This window comes from Carcharodon carcharias, chromosome 3, assembly GCF_017639515.1.
Source record: "Carcharodon carcharias isolate sCarCar2 chromosome 3, sCarCar2.pri, whole genome shotgun sequence".
In the NCBI taxonomy this organism is placed as follows: Eukaryota; Metazoa; Chordata; class Chondrichthyes; order Lamniformes; family Lamnidae; genus Carcharodon; species Carcharodon carcharias.
Window position 1 is genome coordinate 55,869,927 of NC_054469.1, and position 15,114 is coordinate 55,885,040.

The following is a 15,114-nucleotide window of genomic DNA, read 5'->3' on the forward strand; positions in this document are numbered from 1 at the left end:
TATAGCTTGACCATTGCTTATGGAAGGATGAGTGCATAATGATCTGGGGGACAGGGATACACATTGACATTGTCTCCACGTTAACTAATCAAATGTCCTTGTTCTTCCTTTCAGCATCAGAGGATCAGGGCCTGGAGGAGGATGCACAGTGGCCCCCTCTCAGAGCTGAGGGCCCTGAAGTCCCGGATCCACTAGGGTCACACCATCTCTGCTAGGTTGGCACCTCTGTGGGAATTAGATGATCGGCTAGTGTCCCGGGGCACGGCAGTGAGGGCACTTCACAGTCACTGGAGGAGCTGACGGAGACAGAAAGTGCCCACGGTGCCAGCAGTCGGAGGACTGGAGCAGACCAGACTCATGCTTAGTCAGTGGCTGATGATGTGCCTCTGGAGTCCTCCATGAGGTGGCAGCAAATGCTGGAAGTACAGCAGGGTGTGCGGGAAGATCTGGAGGAGATACACAAGACCATGCTTGGCTTTGTCTCCATGATGGAGGAGTCCACACGGACCCTTGCCAATGCAATGAGCCTCATGGCCAAGCGCCATGCTTCCTCCATGGAGAGAGTGGTGACTCTCATGGACAGGCTCCTCCAGAAGACCAATCAGGGCTTCCTGCAGGTGCGTGTGGACTAGTAAGCCCTCACACCAGCATTGACCTCATCTGGTCAGTGCCAGTGTGGGAGATGGTCTGGGCACCAAGTTTCCCAGCTTGGTGCCCATCCATCCACGATGAGCAGGGAGGTCTGAAGCAACCTCATGTAGACGTAGCAGCTGCCTATCATCTCTGACAGCTCCTCTCAGGGCGCTCTGGATGAGGGCAGCAGCTCCTCCTCCGTCTCTCTGCCAGTGACCATTGCATCCAATGAGGCTGCAACGACTGGGGTGGTGCCAGCTGTGGGACTGGCTGCTCCCTCCCAGCGGGGTCAGCACAGACTCCACGGGCCAGAGAACATCCGCCAAGATCATTGAGGCCAACAGGACAGCAGAGTGAGCAGGCTGTCTCAGATGCCAGTGCCAGTGAGGGGACAGCATCTAGACATAGCACCCAAAAGCGTAAATTTAAGGCACCTTAGGCACACCATGGGTTTTACCATGGTGCTTTTGTGTTACCCTGCAATGAGATCATGATTAGCTTGGTGTGTTGTTTAACACCTTTGTCATTTTGTTTCCTTAAGATCATTTTGTTATATCATTAAATTTAGACATTTGATCATTGGTTGAGGGTGCCTTTTTTCCTCTGCAGGTGGATGGTTACCCATGATGTTATGAGTGGCCTGTGTCACATTGGGCTCTATTGACTGGCCCTTAGTTAATGTTGCTTTCCAGGCAGATGTAGCATTCCGGTATCAAGTATGGAAGCTACGGCACAGGCTTGTGTTGGAGGTCCATCTGTGGTGTTCTAGCTGAAGGTTAATTGGATTAAAGCCTCCAGGGTGTCCCTATCTCCCTGCAGTATGCCCGGGTCAGCGTCTACCCCCTCAGCAATTCCCTGTGCGTGCTCATCCTCGGACTCACTGCTGGATGCAGCAACTGCGTCTACAACTTCATCGTCCACAGCAACCCCATTTCCAGCGCAAGAATGTGGAGAGTGCAGCATGCAACCACTATCACCGACATATGATCTGGGGGGTATTGGAGTGCACCCCCTGAACGGTCCGGGCATCGGAAGTGTATCTTGAGAAGACTGGTTGTTCTCTTCACCACAGCCCTTGTGGAGGTGTGGCTCCTATTGTACCACTGCTCAGCTTCTGTTTTTGGATGGTGGAGAGGCGTCAAGAACAACATTCTGAGGGGATAGCCCTTGTCACCCAGCAGCCATCCATCAAGACGGGCTGGAGCACTGAAGAGTCCTGGCACCTAGGAGTGTCTGAGGATGTATGCATCGTGGGAGCTGCCTGAGTACCTTGCACAGACTTGTAGAATCTGCATCCTGTGAGCTGTGATCACACACCATCTGCATGTTTATGGAGTGGAAGCCCTTCCTTTTGATGAAGGCACCGGGCTCACCTGCTGGCACCTTGATAGCCGTGTGTGTGCAGTCGATTGCACCCTGGACACGGGGGAAGCCAGCAGTCACCACAAAGCCTCTAGCTTGCTCTGTCTGGCTGGCCTGGTCCCAGCGGTGGTGGATGAATGTCAATTCACGCCTGAATAAAGCGTCTGTCACCTGCTTGACACAAGTGTGGACAGCTGATTGGGAGACACCGCAAAGATCACCCACCGAGCCCTGGAAAGAGCCAGAGGCATAGAAGTTGAGTGTAGCTGTGACCTTTAGAGTGACAGACATGGGGTGCCAATCCACATAGTTAGCGGAGATCTCAGGGCCTATCATCTGATAGATAGAGATGACTGTCTCCCTTGAGAGATGGAGCCTCTTTTGGCACTGCACCTCTAATATATTGAAGTCGCTGCTTTGCCGCCGGTATACCCTGGTGGCAGGATAGTGGCATCTTCTGCGGCCTCTTCCGCTTTGGACTTCCTGTTGGCCCTGCGCCCCTTGTTCCTGTGACCGTCCTCCCAAAGATGGTTCCCCCGGAGGCTGAATGTGCACTCCTGGCCTCCTCCCAGTTCTGGCCCCCCCTTCCTCTTCAGTGGAGGGCACAACTCCCATTCCCAGGCTAAGGGAAGGCTTCCTGAAACATGCAGACTCCAAAAAGAATCTTCACTGCAGAGTGCTGACCTGAGGGTTATGAGTCCTGTCCAAGCAGCTGGTATGAGTTTTGAAGTATTTCTGCTCACACAGGCAAGTATCAGTAACTTTCAAAGATAAATATCTAACTGAGCATATTTGCGACCCCACTGAGCCCTCTTATCTTGCCCGTGGATGAGGTTTATACAAATGTGTCCAACCTGCCTGCCCGTTGTGCCCATGCGACAACCTGAAGATCGCATGGGCCCCAAAAAATTGCCTCAAGGGCCTTAAGTGGCCCGTTAATTAATTGTGGGTGCACATCGGAAATCATCACGTGCTCGCCCACCGAAATATCGCGATAATGCACGGTAACATTGGGACACTTGCCCGACATCATCTCGCATCATTATACGCGTCGGCGTGCAGGGCCCGCCCCTGCAGGCCAATGGGAACATTCTGCCCATAGAGTCATACAATGAAAGAGTCAATATTGCATAGGAGGCCATTCAGCCCATTGAATCCATAGAATCATAGGGCTGGATTTTATCAGCCCTGTCAGGACAGTTGGGAGATGGGAAGGCTGGCAATATGGCTCAGGAGGCAGTGGGTAGTTTGCCTGGTTACAGCACATGGGGCAGCCTTTGACCCACCATGTCCATGTTGGATCTCTGTAGAACCATTGAAAGGATCCAAAGTTTCAAAGCCAAGACTGCTACCACTGAGTCTCTTTCACCAACCAGTACACAGTATATCACTTTATCAAATTTGAGAAGTTATTTTTTTTTTAAATTTTCTATTCATTGTAATTAAAATTAATGGGCCTTAATTTCTGAGCTCCAGGGCGTTGCATTGGGGGTTACCCCAAACATGTCCTGGGAAATATTCTTCGGAGGTTCCCAGGTAAGGTTTGAATGGCAATTTGAATGGCAAACTCTTCCTGGGTACCATCCGAAAATATGATTTAAATTGCAAACTCCGGATGTTCCAACGGGGTTACACCAATAGCTACCCAGAAAACGTTAGAAGAATTAAATCCTCCTGGGTATTGCACAAACCCACACTGGCCCCCTAAGGGAGTTGCCCCACACCCCGGAACCCCCAAGGACTCCCCCCAGACCACCCCACCAGACTCTCCCAATATCCTCAGCCACACAGTGTCTCCCACCACCTGCCCCGCCAAAACTCCCACGCATCCCCTAGGGGCCTTCTCAACCCTGAAGCCCAAACCAACCTGACCTGACACCACCCCCTTCCCCACCGAGGCCTGACCCTCTTCAAGAGGACTGACCCCCCTTCTCCTAGAGGCACAACCCCGATGTCCGAGGCCCGACACCACCCCCAAGGCATAATACCACCCTCCTCCTCAACTGAGGCCCAGGCTGGAGAGGAATTTGCAGTGGGAGGGGGAGGATCCATTTGTCGTGGTACCAACAACATAGTTTGAACTAGGAAAACGGTTCTTTTTACAGAGTGTGACGTGTTAGGCACTAAATTAAAAAGCAGCACCTCAAAGGTAATAATCTCTGGATTATTAACTGAGCGACGTGCAAATTGGCATAAGGTCCATAAAATTAGAGATATAAGCATGGCTCAAAGACAGGTGTGGGAGAAGTAGATTCCAGTTCATGGGCCACTGGCACCAGTACTGAGGAAAGTGGGGGCTGTACCGTTGGAACGGTGTACACCTGAACCATCCTGGGACTGGTGTTCTAGTGAACCACATGACTAGGGAAGTAGAGAGGATTTTAAACTAAATAGCGGGGGCAAGGGATCAAATCTAGGAGGATGTGGAAAAGCAATGAGTGGAGACGAGGAAAGAGAGAAAGGTATTAATATGGGAAATGATAAACAGATTGTGACAGGAAGGTTCAGAGAGTAGAGGGAGTACATATCAGAGTAAGTCAGCAAATAAGGCTAGATATTGCAAAAATAATAAAAGAACAAAACTAAAGACTCTCTATTTGAATGCATGTAGCATTCGAAACAAAACAGATGAACTGATAGCCCAAATAGAAATAAATAAGTATGATCTGATAAGCCTTTACAAAGTCATGGCTACAGGATAACATAGATTGGGACCTGAAGGGTATGTGACATTTAGGAAGGACAGGAAACTAGGAAAAGGAGGAGGTGTGGCTCTGTTAATTAATGATGGTATTAGCACAATAAAGAGGGATGACCTAAGTTCAGGAAACCAGGATTTAGAAACTGTTTGGATAGAAATGAGAAATAATAAAGGCAAGAAGTCATTTGTGGGAGGGGTATTCAGGCCCCCTAACAGTAACTGTATGATAGAACAGAAAATAAAGGAAGAAATAATGGGAGCTTGTCAGAAAGTTATAACAATAATCATGGGGGAGTTCAATCTACATATAGACTAGAAAAATCAGATGGGCAAAATTAGCCTAGATAAGGAGTTCATACAATGTTTTTGGGATAGTTTCATTGAACAGCACATTGTGGCATCAACCAGAAAGCATGCTATACTAGACCTGGTATTGTGCAAAGAGATAGAATTAATTAATGACCTCATCGTGAAGATGCCCTTAGGTAGCAGCGATCATAATACAACTGAATTTTGCATTCAGTTTGAGAGAGAGAAGAATGGGTCAAAGACTAGTATTTTAAATTTAAATAAGATCAATTATGAGGGCATGAAAGCAGAGCTATCTAAAGTGAACTGGCAAATGAGGGTAAGGGCAATAGAGATGCAGTGGCAGACATTTAAGGGGGTATTTCAGAATACACAGAATAGATACATTCCAATGCAAAAGGAAAATTCCAAGGGGAGACACACCATCCGCGGTTAACTAAAGAAAATTAAAGAAAAAACATACAATTGCATGAATATAAGAACTAGGAGCAGGAGTAGGCAATTCAGCTGCTCGAGCCTGCCTTGCCATTCATTACGATCATGGCTGATCTCATTTCGGCCTCAACTCCAATTTCCCGCCCTCTCCCCATAACCTTTCATCCCATTACTAATTAAAAATCTGTCTATCTTCTCCTTAAATTTATTTGGTGTCCTGGCATCCACCGCACTCTGAGGTAGTGAATTCCACAGATTCACGACCCTTTGAGAAAAGTAATTCCTCCTCATCTCTGATTTAAATCTAGCACCCCTTAGCCTAAAACTATGGCCTCTCTTTCTAGAATGCCCCAGAAGGGGAACCATCCACTCCATGTCTATTTTGTCTATCCCCTTTAGCATCTTATATACTTCAATTAGGTCTCCTCTCATCCTTCTAAACTCTAGCGAGTATAGGCCTAAACTGCTCAATCTCTCCTCATAAGACAAGCCCCGCATCTCTGGAGTCAATCTTGTGAACCTCCTCTGAACAACTACATCCTTCCTCAAGTAAAGGGACCAAAACTGTGCACAGTACTCCAGGCGCGGTCTCACCAATGCCTTGTACAGTTGCAACAACACTTCCCTATTTTTATACTCTATTCCTTTAGCAATAAATCAAAAGTCCATTTGCCTTCCTTATTACCTGCTGTAGCTGCATACTAGCTTTCAGCGATTCATGCACGAGGACACCCAGATCCCTCTGCACTGATGCATTCTGAAGTTTCTCTCCATTTAAATAATAAGTCGCCATTTTATTCTTTCGATCAAATGGGATAACCTCACACTTATCCACATTAAACTCCATCTACCAAATTTTGAGCCATTCATCTAATCTCTCCATGTCCAGTTGTAAATTTCTTATTTCTTCATTGCAACTTACTTTCCCACCTATTCTGGCGTCATCTGCAAATTTAGCTATAGTACCTTCTATCCCTGAATCCAAATCATTAATATAGATTGTAAATAGTTGGGGCCCAAGGACCAAACCCTGTGGCATTCCACTAGTTATAGCTTGCCATCCAGAAAAAGACCCATTAATCCCGACTCTCTGCTTTCTGTTGGTTCACCAATCCTCTAACTAAGCTAATATATTATGCTTAAATCCGAGTGATCTTTGATGAAGATAGGTGGCAGGTCAGAAGATTAGACAGAATATAAAAAATAGCAAAGAATGATCAAAAGGTTGATAAGGAAGGAGAAGTTAGAGTATGAGAGAAAGCTAGCTTGAAATATAATAACAAATAGTAAGAGTTTCTATAAATATTTTAAAAAAAGAGTCAACAAAGTGAGCATTAGTCCTATAGAAAGTGAGTCTGGAGACTTAATAATGGAAAATAAGGGGATAGCAGAGGAACTCAACAAGTATTTTGCATCAGTCTGCACTATCAAGGATACAATGAACATCCCAGAAATAACTGCAAATCAGGAATTGGAAGGGAGGGAGGAACTCAGGAAAATTACAATCAACATGGAAGTGGTACTTAGCAAAATGTTGGAACTGCGGGCTGACAAATCCCCAGAACCTGATGGGCTTCATCTTAGTGTCTTAAAAGAAGTGGCTAGTGAGATAGTTGATGCATTTGTTTCTAAAAGGGAGGGAGACAGAAAGTATGAAACTATATCTGTCATAGGGGAAATGTCAGAAGCTATTATTTTAAATGTTATAGCAGTGCGCGTGAAAAATATTCAGGGTAATTAGGCAGTGCCCACATGGTTTTGTGAAAGGGAAATCATGTTTAACCAAATTATTGGAGTTCTTTGAAGAAGTAACATGTGCTATAGATAAAGGAAAAACAGCAGGTGTGCTGTATTTAGACTTTCAGAAGGCATTTGATAAGGTGCCACATCAAAGGTTATTGTAGAAAATAAAAGCTCATGGTGTAGGGGGCTACATATTAGCATGGATTGAAGATTGGCTAGGTAATAGGAAATAGAAAGCAGACATAAATGGGTCATTTTCTCACTGGCAAGATGTAACAAGCGGTATGCCACAGAGATCACTGCTGGGCCTCAACTTTTTACAGTTTATATTAGTGACTTGGTTGAAGGGTTCAATGGTATGGTTGCTAACTTTGTTAATAACACAGCAATAGGTAGGGTGGTAAGATGTGAAGAGGGCACAGGGAGGCTACAAAGGGATATAGATAGGTAAAATGAGTGGGCAAAGATCTGGTAAATGGAGTATAATGTTGGCAGGAAAAGTGCAAGAAGAAACATATTATCTAAATGATGGGAGATTGCAGAGCTCTGAGGCGCAGAGGGATCTTGGTGTCCTAGCGCATGAATCGCAAAAGGCGATTTTAGGTACAGCAAGTAATTAGGAAAGCTAATAGAATGTTATCATTTATTGTGAGGGGAATTGAATATGAGAGTAGGGAGGTTATCCTTAGTTCTACAGGGCATTGGTGAGACAACATCTGGAATACTGTATACAGTATTGGCCACCATATTTAAGGAAGGATGCAAATGTGTTGGAGGCAGTTCAGAGAAGATTTACAGGACTAGCCCCTGGAATGGGCGGGTTATCTTATGATGAAAGGTTGGACAGGCTAGGCTTGTATCTGCTGGAGTTTAGCAGAGTAAGATGTGGCTTGATTGAAACATATAAAATCCTGAAGGGTCTTGACAGGGTCAATGTGGACAGGATTTCCTCTTCTGGGAGAATCTAGTACTAGGTGCCAGTGTTTTAAAAATAAGTAGTCGCCCATTTAGGACAGAGATGAGGAGAAATATTTTCCTTCAGAAAGTTGTGAGTTTTGGAAATCTTTTCCGCAAAAGGCGGTGGAAGCAGAGTCTGAATATTTTTAAAGCAGAAGTAGACAGATTCTTGATAAACATTTTTTTTTACTGTGCATGCCTTCACATTAGGGAGCTGGGTGGGAGGGTCAGGGTGGTGGGGGGCAGGCGGGTTGGCTCAGTTGGCTGGACAGCTGGTGTGGATCAGATAGGATTCCCTATTCCAGCTGGGATGGATTTGGGACCTATATCCTTGCCATACATGTGGTGGACATCATGTGGATCGGACCTGCCTTCAGGCAGAGAACTCAAAAAGAAGAACTCAAATGAAAATGAACAAAATAAATATTTACATAAGGCAACACTGAGGCATGCTTCACAAATTTGTTTGGGAAGAAAGTAAAGAAAACGCTTTTAGAAGCTGCACTTGAGCAGCTTATTTATTGCCGCAGTTCCTTTGGGAAGAAACATTAAATAAACACATCCATAATGAGACTAGCTGTTACTTTTTTTCTCTGCCTCAAGTCCTTATGCAATAAATGAGAGGAGGCAACATCTGATTGCTTCCAGCCCATTCTATTTGATCCCAACAGATTCTTATCCTAGAAACAAAGGATACTGGAAATACTCAACAGGTCCAGCATTCTTTGATTTTATTTCAGATTTCTGGCATCTGCAGTATTTTATTGTATTAGGTTCCTATCCTATTTCTGCAATAATCATATTGATTGATATGGCAACATCCAATGCCAGTGACAAAATTGGAATTTATTTGTAAAATGCTGACAAGTCGATACATGAATTGAAAAGCTGAATGCCAATTTTAAAAGCCAACATTTGGCATGTAGATTCCTCACTTCATTTAGCATTGATTGCTGAACCATCAGCCACTTTCACCCTATTCACTGGAACTATCTCTCCAAAACCCCCTCTCCTCTAATTCTCTCTTCCTAACATTAAAAACCTATCTTTTTTGACCAAACAGTCAGTCACTCTCCACTTCCTCCTCCATGGCTCAGCATCCATTTCCCATTCTAAATCCACTTGGGATGTGGCATTGTTTTTTCACCTTTAAAGGTGTTATATAAATGAAAGTTGTTGTTGCTATTGATATGGGCAAGTTGAAGGCTTGTGAGATCTTCACTGAATTTGAAGATTCCACTCTCACCATTGATACCTCTGGGCTTTTGAAGTTATTTTTTATAATGATTAATATTCCAACCTTTTAACAACCATAGGAAGTGGAAAGGAGCATGAGTTTCTGGTTAGAGTGAAATATTCCGGCAGAATCGTGAGCTCTATAACACCAGATGCTCTGGTGTGTGGGTAGTTTGAGAGTTCTCAGTGCATCTGCCTGATTATACCAATTAACATCAATTAGGCACAGAGTTAGTAACTCTGAAAGGAATAATTAGAGATGAACTGAAACTCAGACAAACAGAACCATGCAGGTTTTTACAAAAGGAACCTAGGCTTTATAACCCCGTACAGATACAAAAACAATACACACTGCTGAGTTCAGCTGAACCCTATTGATAATTTTTAACTATCAACTTTTTCATCTGTGTGTAAAATCATAGTTACAATAAGGAACTGTGCCTCCCTCCAATCTTAGCTGTAAGACCTTCCAAATATACAGAACATGAGAAAGATTGTACTGCCAAAATGTGGTTACTAGCTTCCATGCTCCGAGTAGTTTTCTAAGTGTATAAAAGCATTCCAACCATTTAGTATTTCTGCATGACCTGAAATGTGGCTGTGCACAGTTATTATTTTCAGATAGCAAGTTTATCTAGAACCATCAGACAGTACAAAATTATGCAAAAAAGTTTCAATCTCTAGTAGGTCAGAAACCAGGATAGATGAGAACCAAATGTATGTAAATGTGATGGGAAATCACAGCTGTCACCAGTGTCTATCAGTGCATCATAGTACTTTGATTAAAATTTTATGCCCATTGATTTCAATGATTGCGAAAACGACTGCAGTACACCCACAATTTTCTGATGTAAGCAGGCATTATGTGAACTTCCTCGCAGCTGTCATAACACTCAGGTCACCCCAAGGTTTTTTCTTAGAGGGAGGCAGAGAAAAAAACTGAAAGAGAACCAGCTTGTTCTGCTCTCTTGAACCATGTAATGGTTTGAGAGGAGGTTTGATGTAAACCAGGAAATGCCTTGACTGTCTCTCAGCAAGGGAGGATGCAAAAGGAAGAGAAATAAAACAATAAAATGAATGGGGGTGAATAAAAAGCTCAAGCATACATATCTGTCCCTGATCTAAAATTTCAGTAAAGGGCTAGAACTCTACTAGACACAATAATTCTAACCAGGACATGAAAGGACACAAAGTTTAGGAATCACTGTAATACAATGGAAGTCAAACAGAAAAACTATCCTGTTTCAATGCATAATGGAATTCTGCTTAGCAGAATAATTGAAAGAGGCTGGCGGGTAATCTAACTGAATGAAAATAAATATGGCAGAAAATGAAGAGAGAAGAACACCGTTTAAGATAATGTGGTACTAGTGATGTTGTGAAATGGTGCTGCCAAACGTATTGCCATGGAGTGATAAACTATACATGTGTACCCACATTTCCCTATGAGCTGTCTCTCTAACTATACTTTAAGAAGGTGTAGATGCTCCCTTGTAATTGGGAGACAGAAAGAATCTGGAGAATGCCCAATTCAAGTTTACCACGGGTAAAAGTCAGGATGTAGATTGTTTGCCCATTCAATAAAAGAAGAGTGTGTAAGGTGAGTTGGGTCCTACAACAGTGTTCAAAGCAGTGATGAGTAAAAGAAGCAACGCGCCATACCCTGAAGTAAGATGCAACAGTCTGTGTCTTCATGTTAGTGGTTTCTCTGGGATGAAGCGCAGAATCTCCATTGTCAACCTATAAAAAGGAAAATACAGTATGTACTTTACTCTGATGCAGATAGTTTGATGGTAATCTTTTAGAGATGAAGGTTTTGGTCAATCATTTACATAATAGTTAACGGTTTATCTTTAAGATGACTTTTGGGCATGATTCATAGAGCTAAACAGGCATGTAAAAGCGCAAGTTGCCATAGCAACTCAGCCTCCCTGAGTGAACTGTAACACACCACCCCACCACCTAAATAAGCAAATTCTGGAGATAGAATATTCTCCAATTGGTTCATACCCAGCATCATACACTCACTGGTAAAGTATAACATTGAGAACAAAACATATTTTTAATTCGTTCTTGGGATGTGAGTATTGCTGGTAGGATCCGCATTGAGTAAGTGTTAGGGAGCCATTTACAACGGAGATGGCTCACTAAACCATTTTATAGTTAAGAGTCAAACAAATGGATCTGGTGTCATACCTAGCTCAGATCAGGTAAGGATGGTAGATCTCCTCTCCTGAAGGACATTAATGAGCCAGACGGGTTTTTACAACAATCTAGCAGCTTCATGATCATTATTAATGAAACTACCATTTTATTAATTGAATTTAAATTCCCCAGCATCTAAGGTGGGATTTGAAGTCATATCTCCACTTCATTAGTCCAGACCTCTGCATTACTAGTCCAGTAATATTACCTCTATGCTACCATCCACCTGTTTGGCTTATTAGAATAGCAGTATTTAAAAGAATTTTGCTTTTTAAAAAATTCATTCATGGGATGTGCGCATCACTGGCTAGGCCAGTGATAATTGCCCATCCCTAACTGCCCTTTTCAGAGGGCAGTTAAGAGTCAACTACATCACTGGAATCACATGTAGGCCAGACCAGGTAAGGACAGCAGATTTCCTTCCCTAAATTGTCGTTTTTACAACAATCCACAATGATTTAATGGTCATCATCAGACTTTTCATTCCAGATTTCTATTGAATTTAAATATGGGAGGTGGTGGCATAGTGGTATTGTCACTGGACTGGTAATCCAGAGACCAGAGTAATCCAGACCAGATGGTGGAATTTGAATTCAATAAAAAAAATCTGCACTTAAAAGTCTGGTGATGACCATGAAACCATTGCCAATTGTCATAAAAACCCAGCTGGTTCACCAATGTCCTTTATATGCCATACCTACTTGGACTACAGAATCACAGGAATATGGTTGACCCTAAACAAGGGCAATTAGGGATAGGCAATAAATGCTGGCCCAGCCCACATCCCGTGAATAAATAAAAAGAAAAATTCCTCCATCTGTTGTGGTGGGATTTGAACTCTGGTCACCAGAAGATTATCCTGGGCCACTGCCTCCCCCTACCAGGCAAATAGACAGAGTCAAATCTGGCCTATGTCATTCTGATTGTTTTATCTGCAGAGTTGTAGCCACCATTGTGGCTTTTTGGAATCTGTGGCTATGCAGAGATCTATCAGTCTACTAGTTTCCACCATCATATTAGAAGTGACTGATATGTTCTGAAAGCAGAACAGCATAACCTACTCAACAGTTCCATGCCATATATAACTTTCCAAGGATAGCTGGTACCATGGAGAGCGCATATACGTCTGTGTTTACTTTGATAAAAATTGAATCTACTCTATAATTATGCTGATAGTTTTTAATGTTCAAGTGTTACTGACTCGACACATGAATTTCTTGTTGTTTCTCAATCTACTCTGGCTGAAACATTTGAGACAGAGAGCAGGCTAGGCGGATGATTATAGGGGGGTAATGGATATGCAGTTAAGTCATGGACAATGATTCTCCTGCATAATGTACCAAGTCTTGCAGGGAAAAAGTGTAAGAAATCTCCCAAACTATGGTTCCATTGTCCTGACAGGTGTTCATCAATATTTCTCAGAGAAGTTGTGCAAGTTATTTGTTGCATTTTATGTACTGGATAATACTGTTAAATAGCATGTCATTACTACAGATGTAGCTAACAAAAAGTTATGTAACTTATCCATGGAGGATGAAAATTTATATGCTTCATGCCTGGAGAAAAGTATCTGGCCACTAAACAAAAGCAAGTAAAAAATAAAGGCTGCAGATATAGTTTCTCTAATAAGAATAACTGACTAATAAAACATTTTTTGTTGACCAAATCTTGAAAATTAGATATAAAATTCTAAAATACAACAATGGGATCAATGTACTTGCTTCCAAGATCCATAAGGTGCAAGCCACCCAAAATGCCGGGGCAGATTTTGTACTCTCAATAAAACTGATCACCTGTCATCCTGGCTTTTAATGTCCCAGAGAATTGATTTGAAGATTATTGTCTTCATCTTCAAATTCCTCCACAGTTTGCCCCTCTATACCTCTCCAGCCCTATGTCCGCACACAGACAATCTTCCTCCAACACTTAGTGCTCCTTGTCTTTTCTATTCTACCCCAAGAACAGCTGTTCGATTATTCAGTGTGCCTTTACTTTCCTACCTTTTGAAACTCCCTCCCTCAGAACTCCACTTTGCTACTCGCCTCTCTGTTTTCCAATGCTTCTTTTAGACCTTTTCTTTTGACCATATTTTACTCCCTCCTGACCCTCTTCCCTTTATTTCTCCTGCTTGGTGTCCTCTTGAGGAAGGTAACATCACTGAGACATCGCAATCTGTGTAATAAGCGCCAAAGAAATGTAAGTGGATGTATATAAAATAAATATAGAAGAAGCATCACACAGGAATATTGCATGCCATTGTGTTTCTCTTTTACATATGCACATTTGATGTGTTGGTGGAGACAGCAGAAATATAAAGGTAAAAATTGTGCTGGTGCATATGAATCTACCAGTGAGAATTGAGCAACTGGGGTCTAGGGGAAGCTGCATGGTAATGATCAGATGCAAATTATTCCAGTATGCCACCCAGCTTAAACAACAACTTTTTTTCATAAGCAGGCCCTTTGATATCCTGTGAAGGCAGGACACTAGCTGGCCCTCCAAGCACCAGGTTCCTGATTCTTCAAGGCCCACCCAATTTGCACCTCCTTAATGATGTCCAGTTCTGTACACAGTTCTCCCTCCTTAAGCCCACTATATAATCCTTTAAGGTGGATGTACCTGCACAGGTGCTTGTGACAGGTGGAATGAGTGACGAAGGCTGCTGTGAGTTGCTGACTTCTTGAGTGGTATTAGGAGTTGTTGTTTTTCCTGGTGACATGTCTAGAGAAATAGAAGAGGAAGAGAATGAACTGTTAGCTTATTTCATGCAATCCACCCCATCAACTGGGGCACTGTACTGTGTGGCATACTATTGTGCTTGACAGTGAGCAAGTAAGGTGTGAAGGACATAGTAAAAGAAGGACAAGATTAGGTTTCAGATGGGAGAGGCTTCCAGCTTCACCTTGCTCCATTCAATCTATGCGCTCACAGCAAATGAGATCCAGTGGACCCTCCTCTTGTGCCAATATATTCTCCAGTGTAAGATTTTGTGGCCTGTAACTAGAGAATATCGTAAGTTTGAATTTTGACACGGATGTAGCCATCTTGCTTCCAGTGTGTTTCAAAGCTTTTTGTTGTAAATTTAAGGCATGAATGTGACAACAGCAAGACTGGCAATTTACAGTTTGTGTCCTGTAGTTGTATGCTCATGCTTTGAAAGAACTGTTAGATTGTCTGAATGATTTGCACAAGGCAAATGTACATGTGCAAGAGGTTGAGAGAAACTGTTCATAATATGTACTCGTAGCCCATATATTTGTCTGGGTTGCCTTACCTTCAGTTCCCTTCAGGTTTGACAAATTCTTTCACATTTGATTCCATACCGTACTGGGGAGTGTTTACTCTTGTGGCAATTTGCTAAGGGGAGAATGGCCCAGAATCACAAGCAGGAGAGACCTTATTGCATTCACATCAGGACCTCTGGTGTTGTTGTGTAGCTCTGCTACTCCATTTGGCTTAATTGTGCTGAACTTCGAAACTCTTCAGACATTTTAGTCTGAAAGTTGATAATGCTCTTTTTCTTAACTCCACAG

General features: G+C 43.0%; 1 protein-coding gene across 1 annotated transcript in view; it reads right to left on the reverse strand.

Annotated features, from left to right (window-relative positions):
* Positions 1–15,114, reverse strand: part of myo3a (myosin IIIA) — a 611,422-nt gene that overhangs the window by 173,463 nt on the left and 422,845 nt on the right. The window contains exons 25-26 of the mRNA XM_041183939.1: positions 14,201–14,302; positions 11,039–11,116 (exon numbers count right to left, since the gene is read on the reverse strand). Of these exons, the coding sequence (XP_041039873.1) occupies positions 11,039–11,116; positions 14,201–14,302 (180 nt within the window). The remainder of the gene's footprint in view (positions 1–11,038; positions 11,117–14,200; positions 14,303–15,114) is intronic.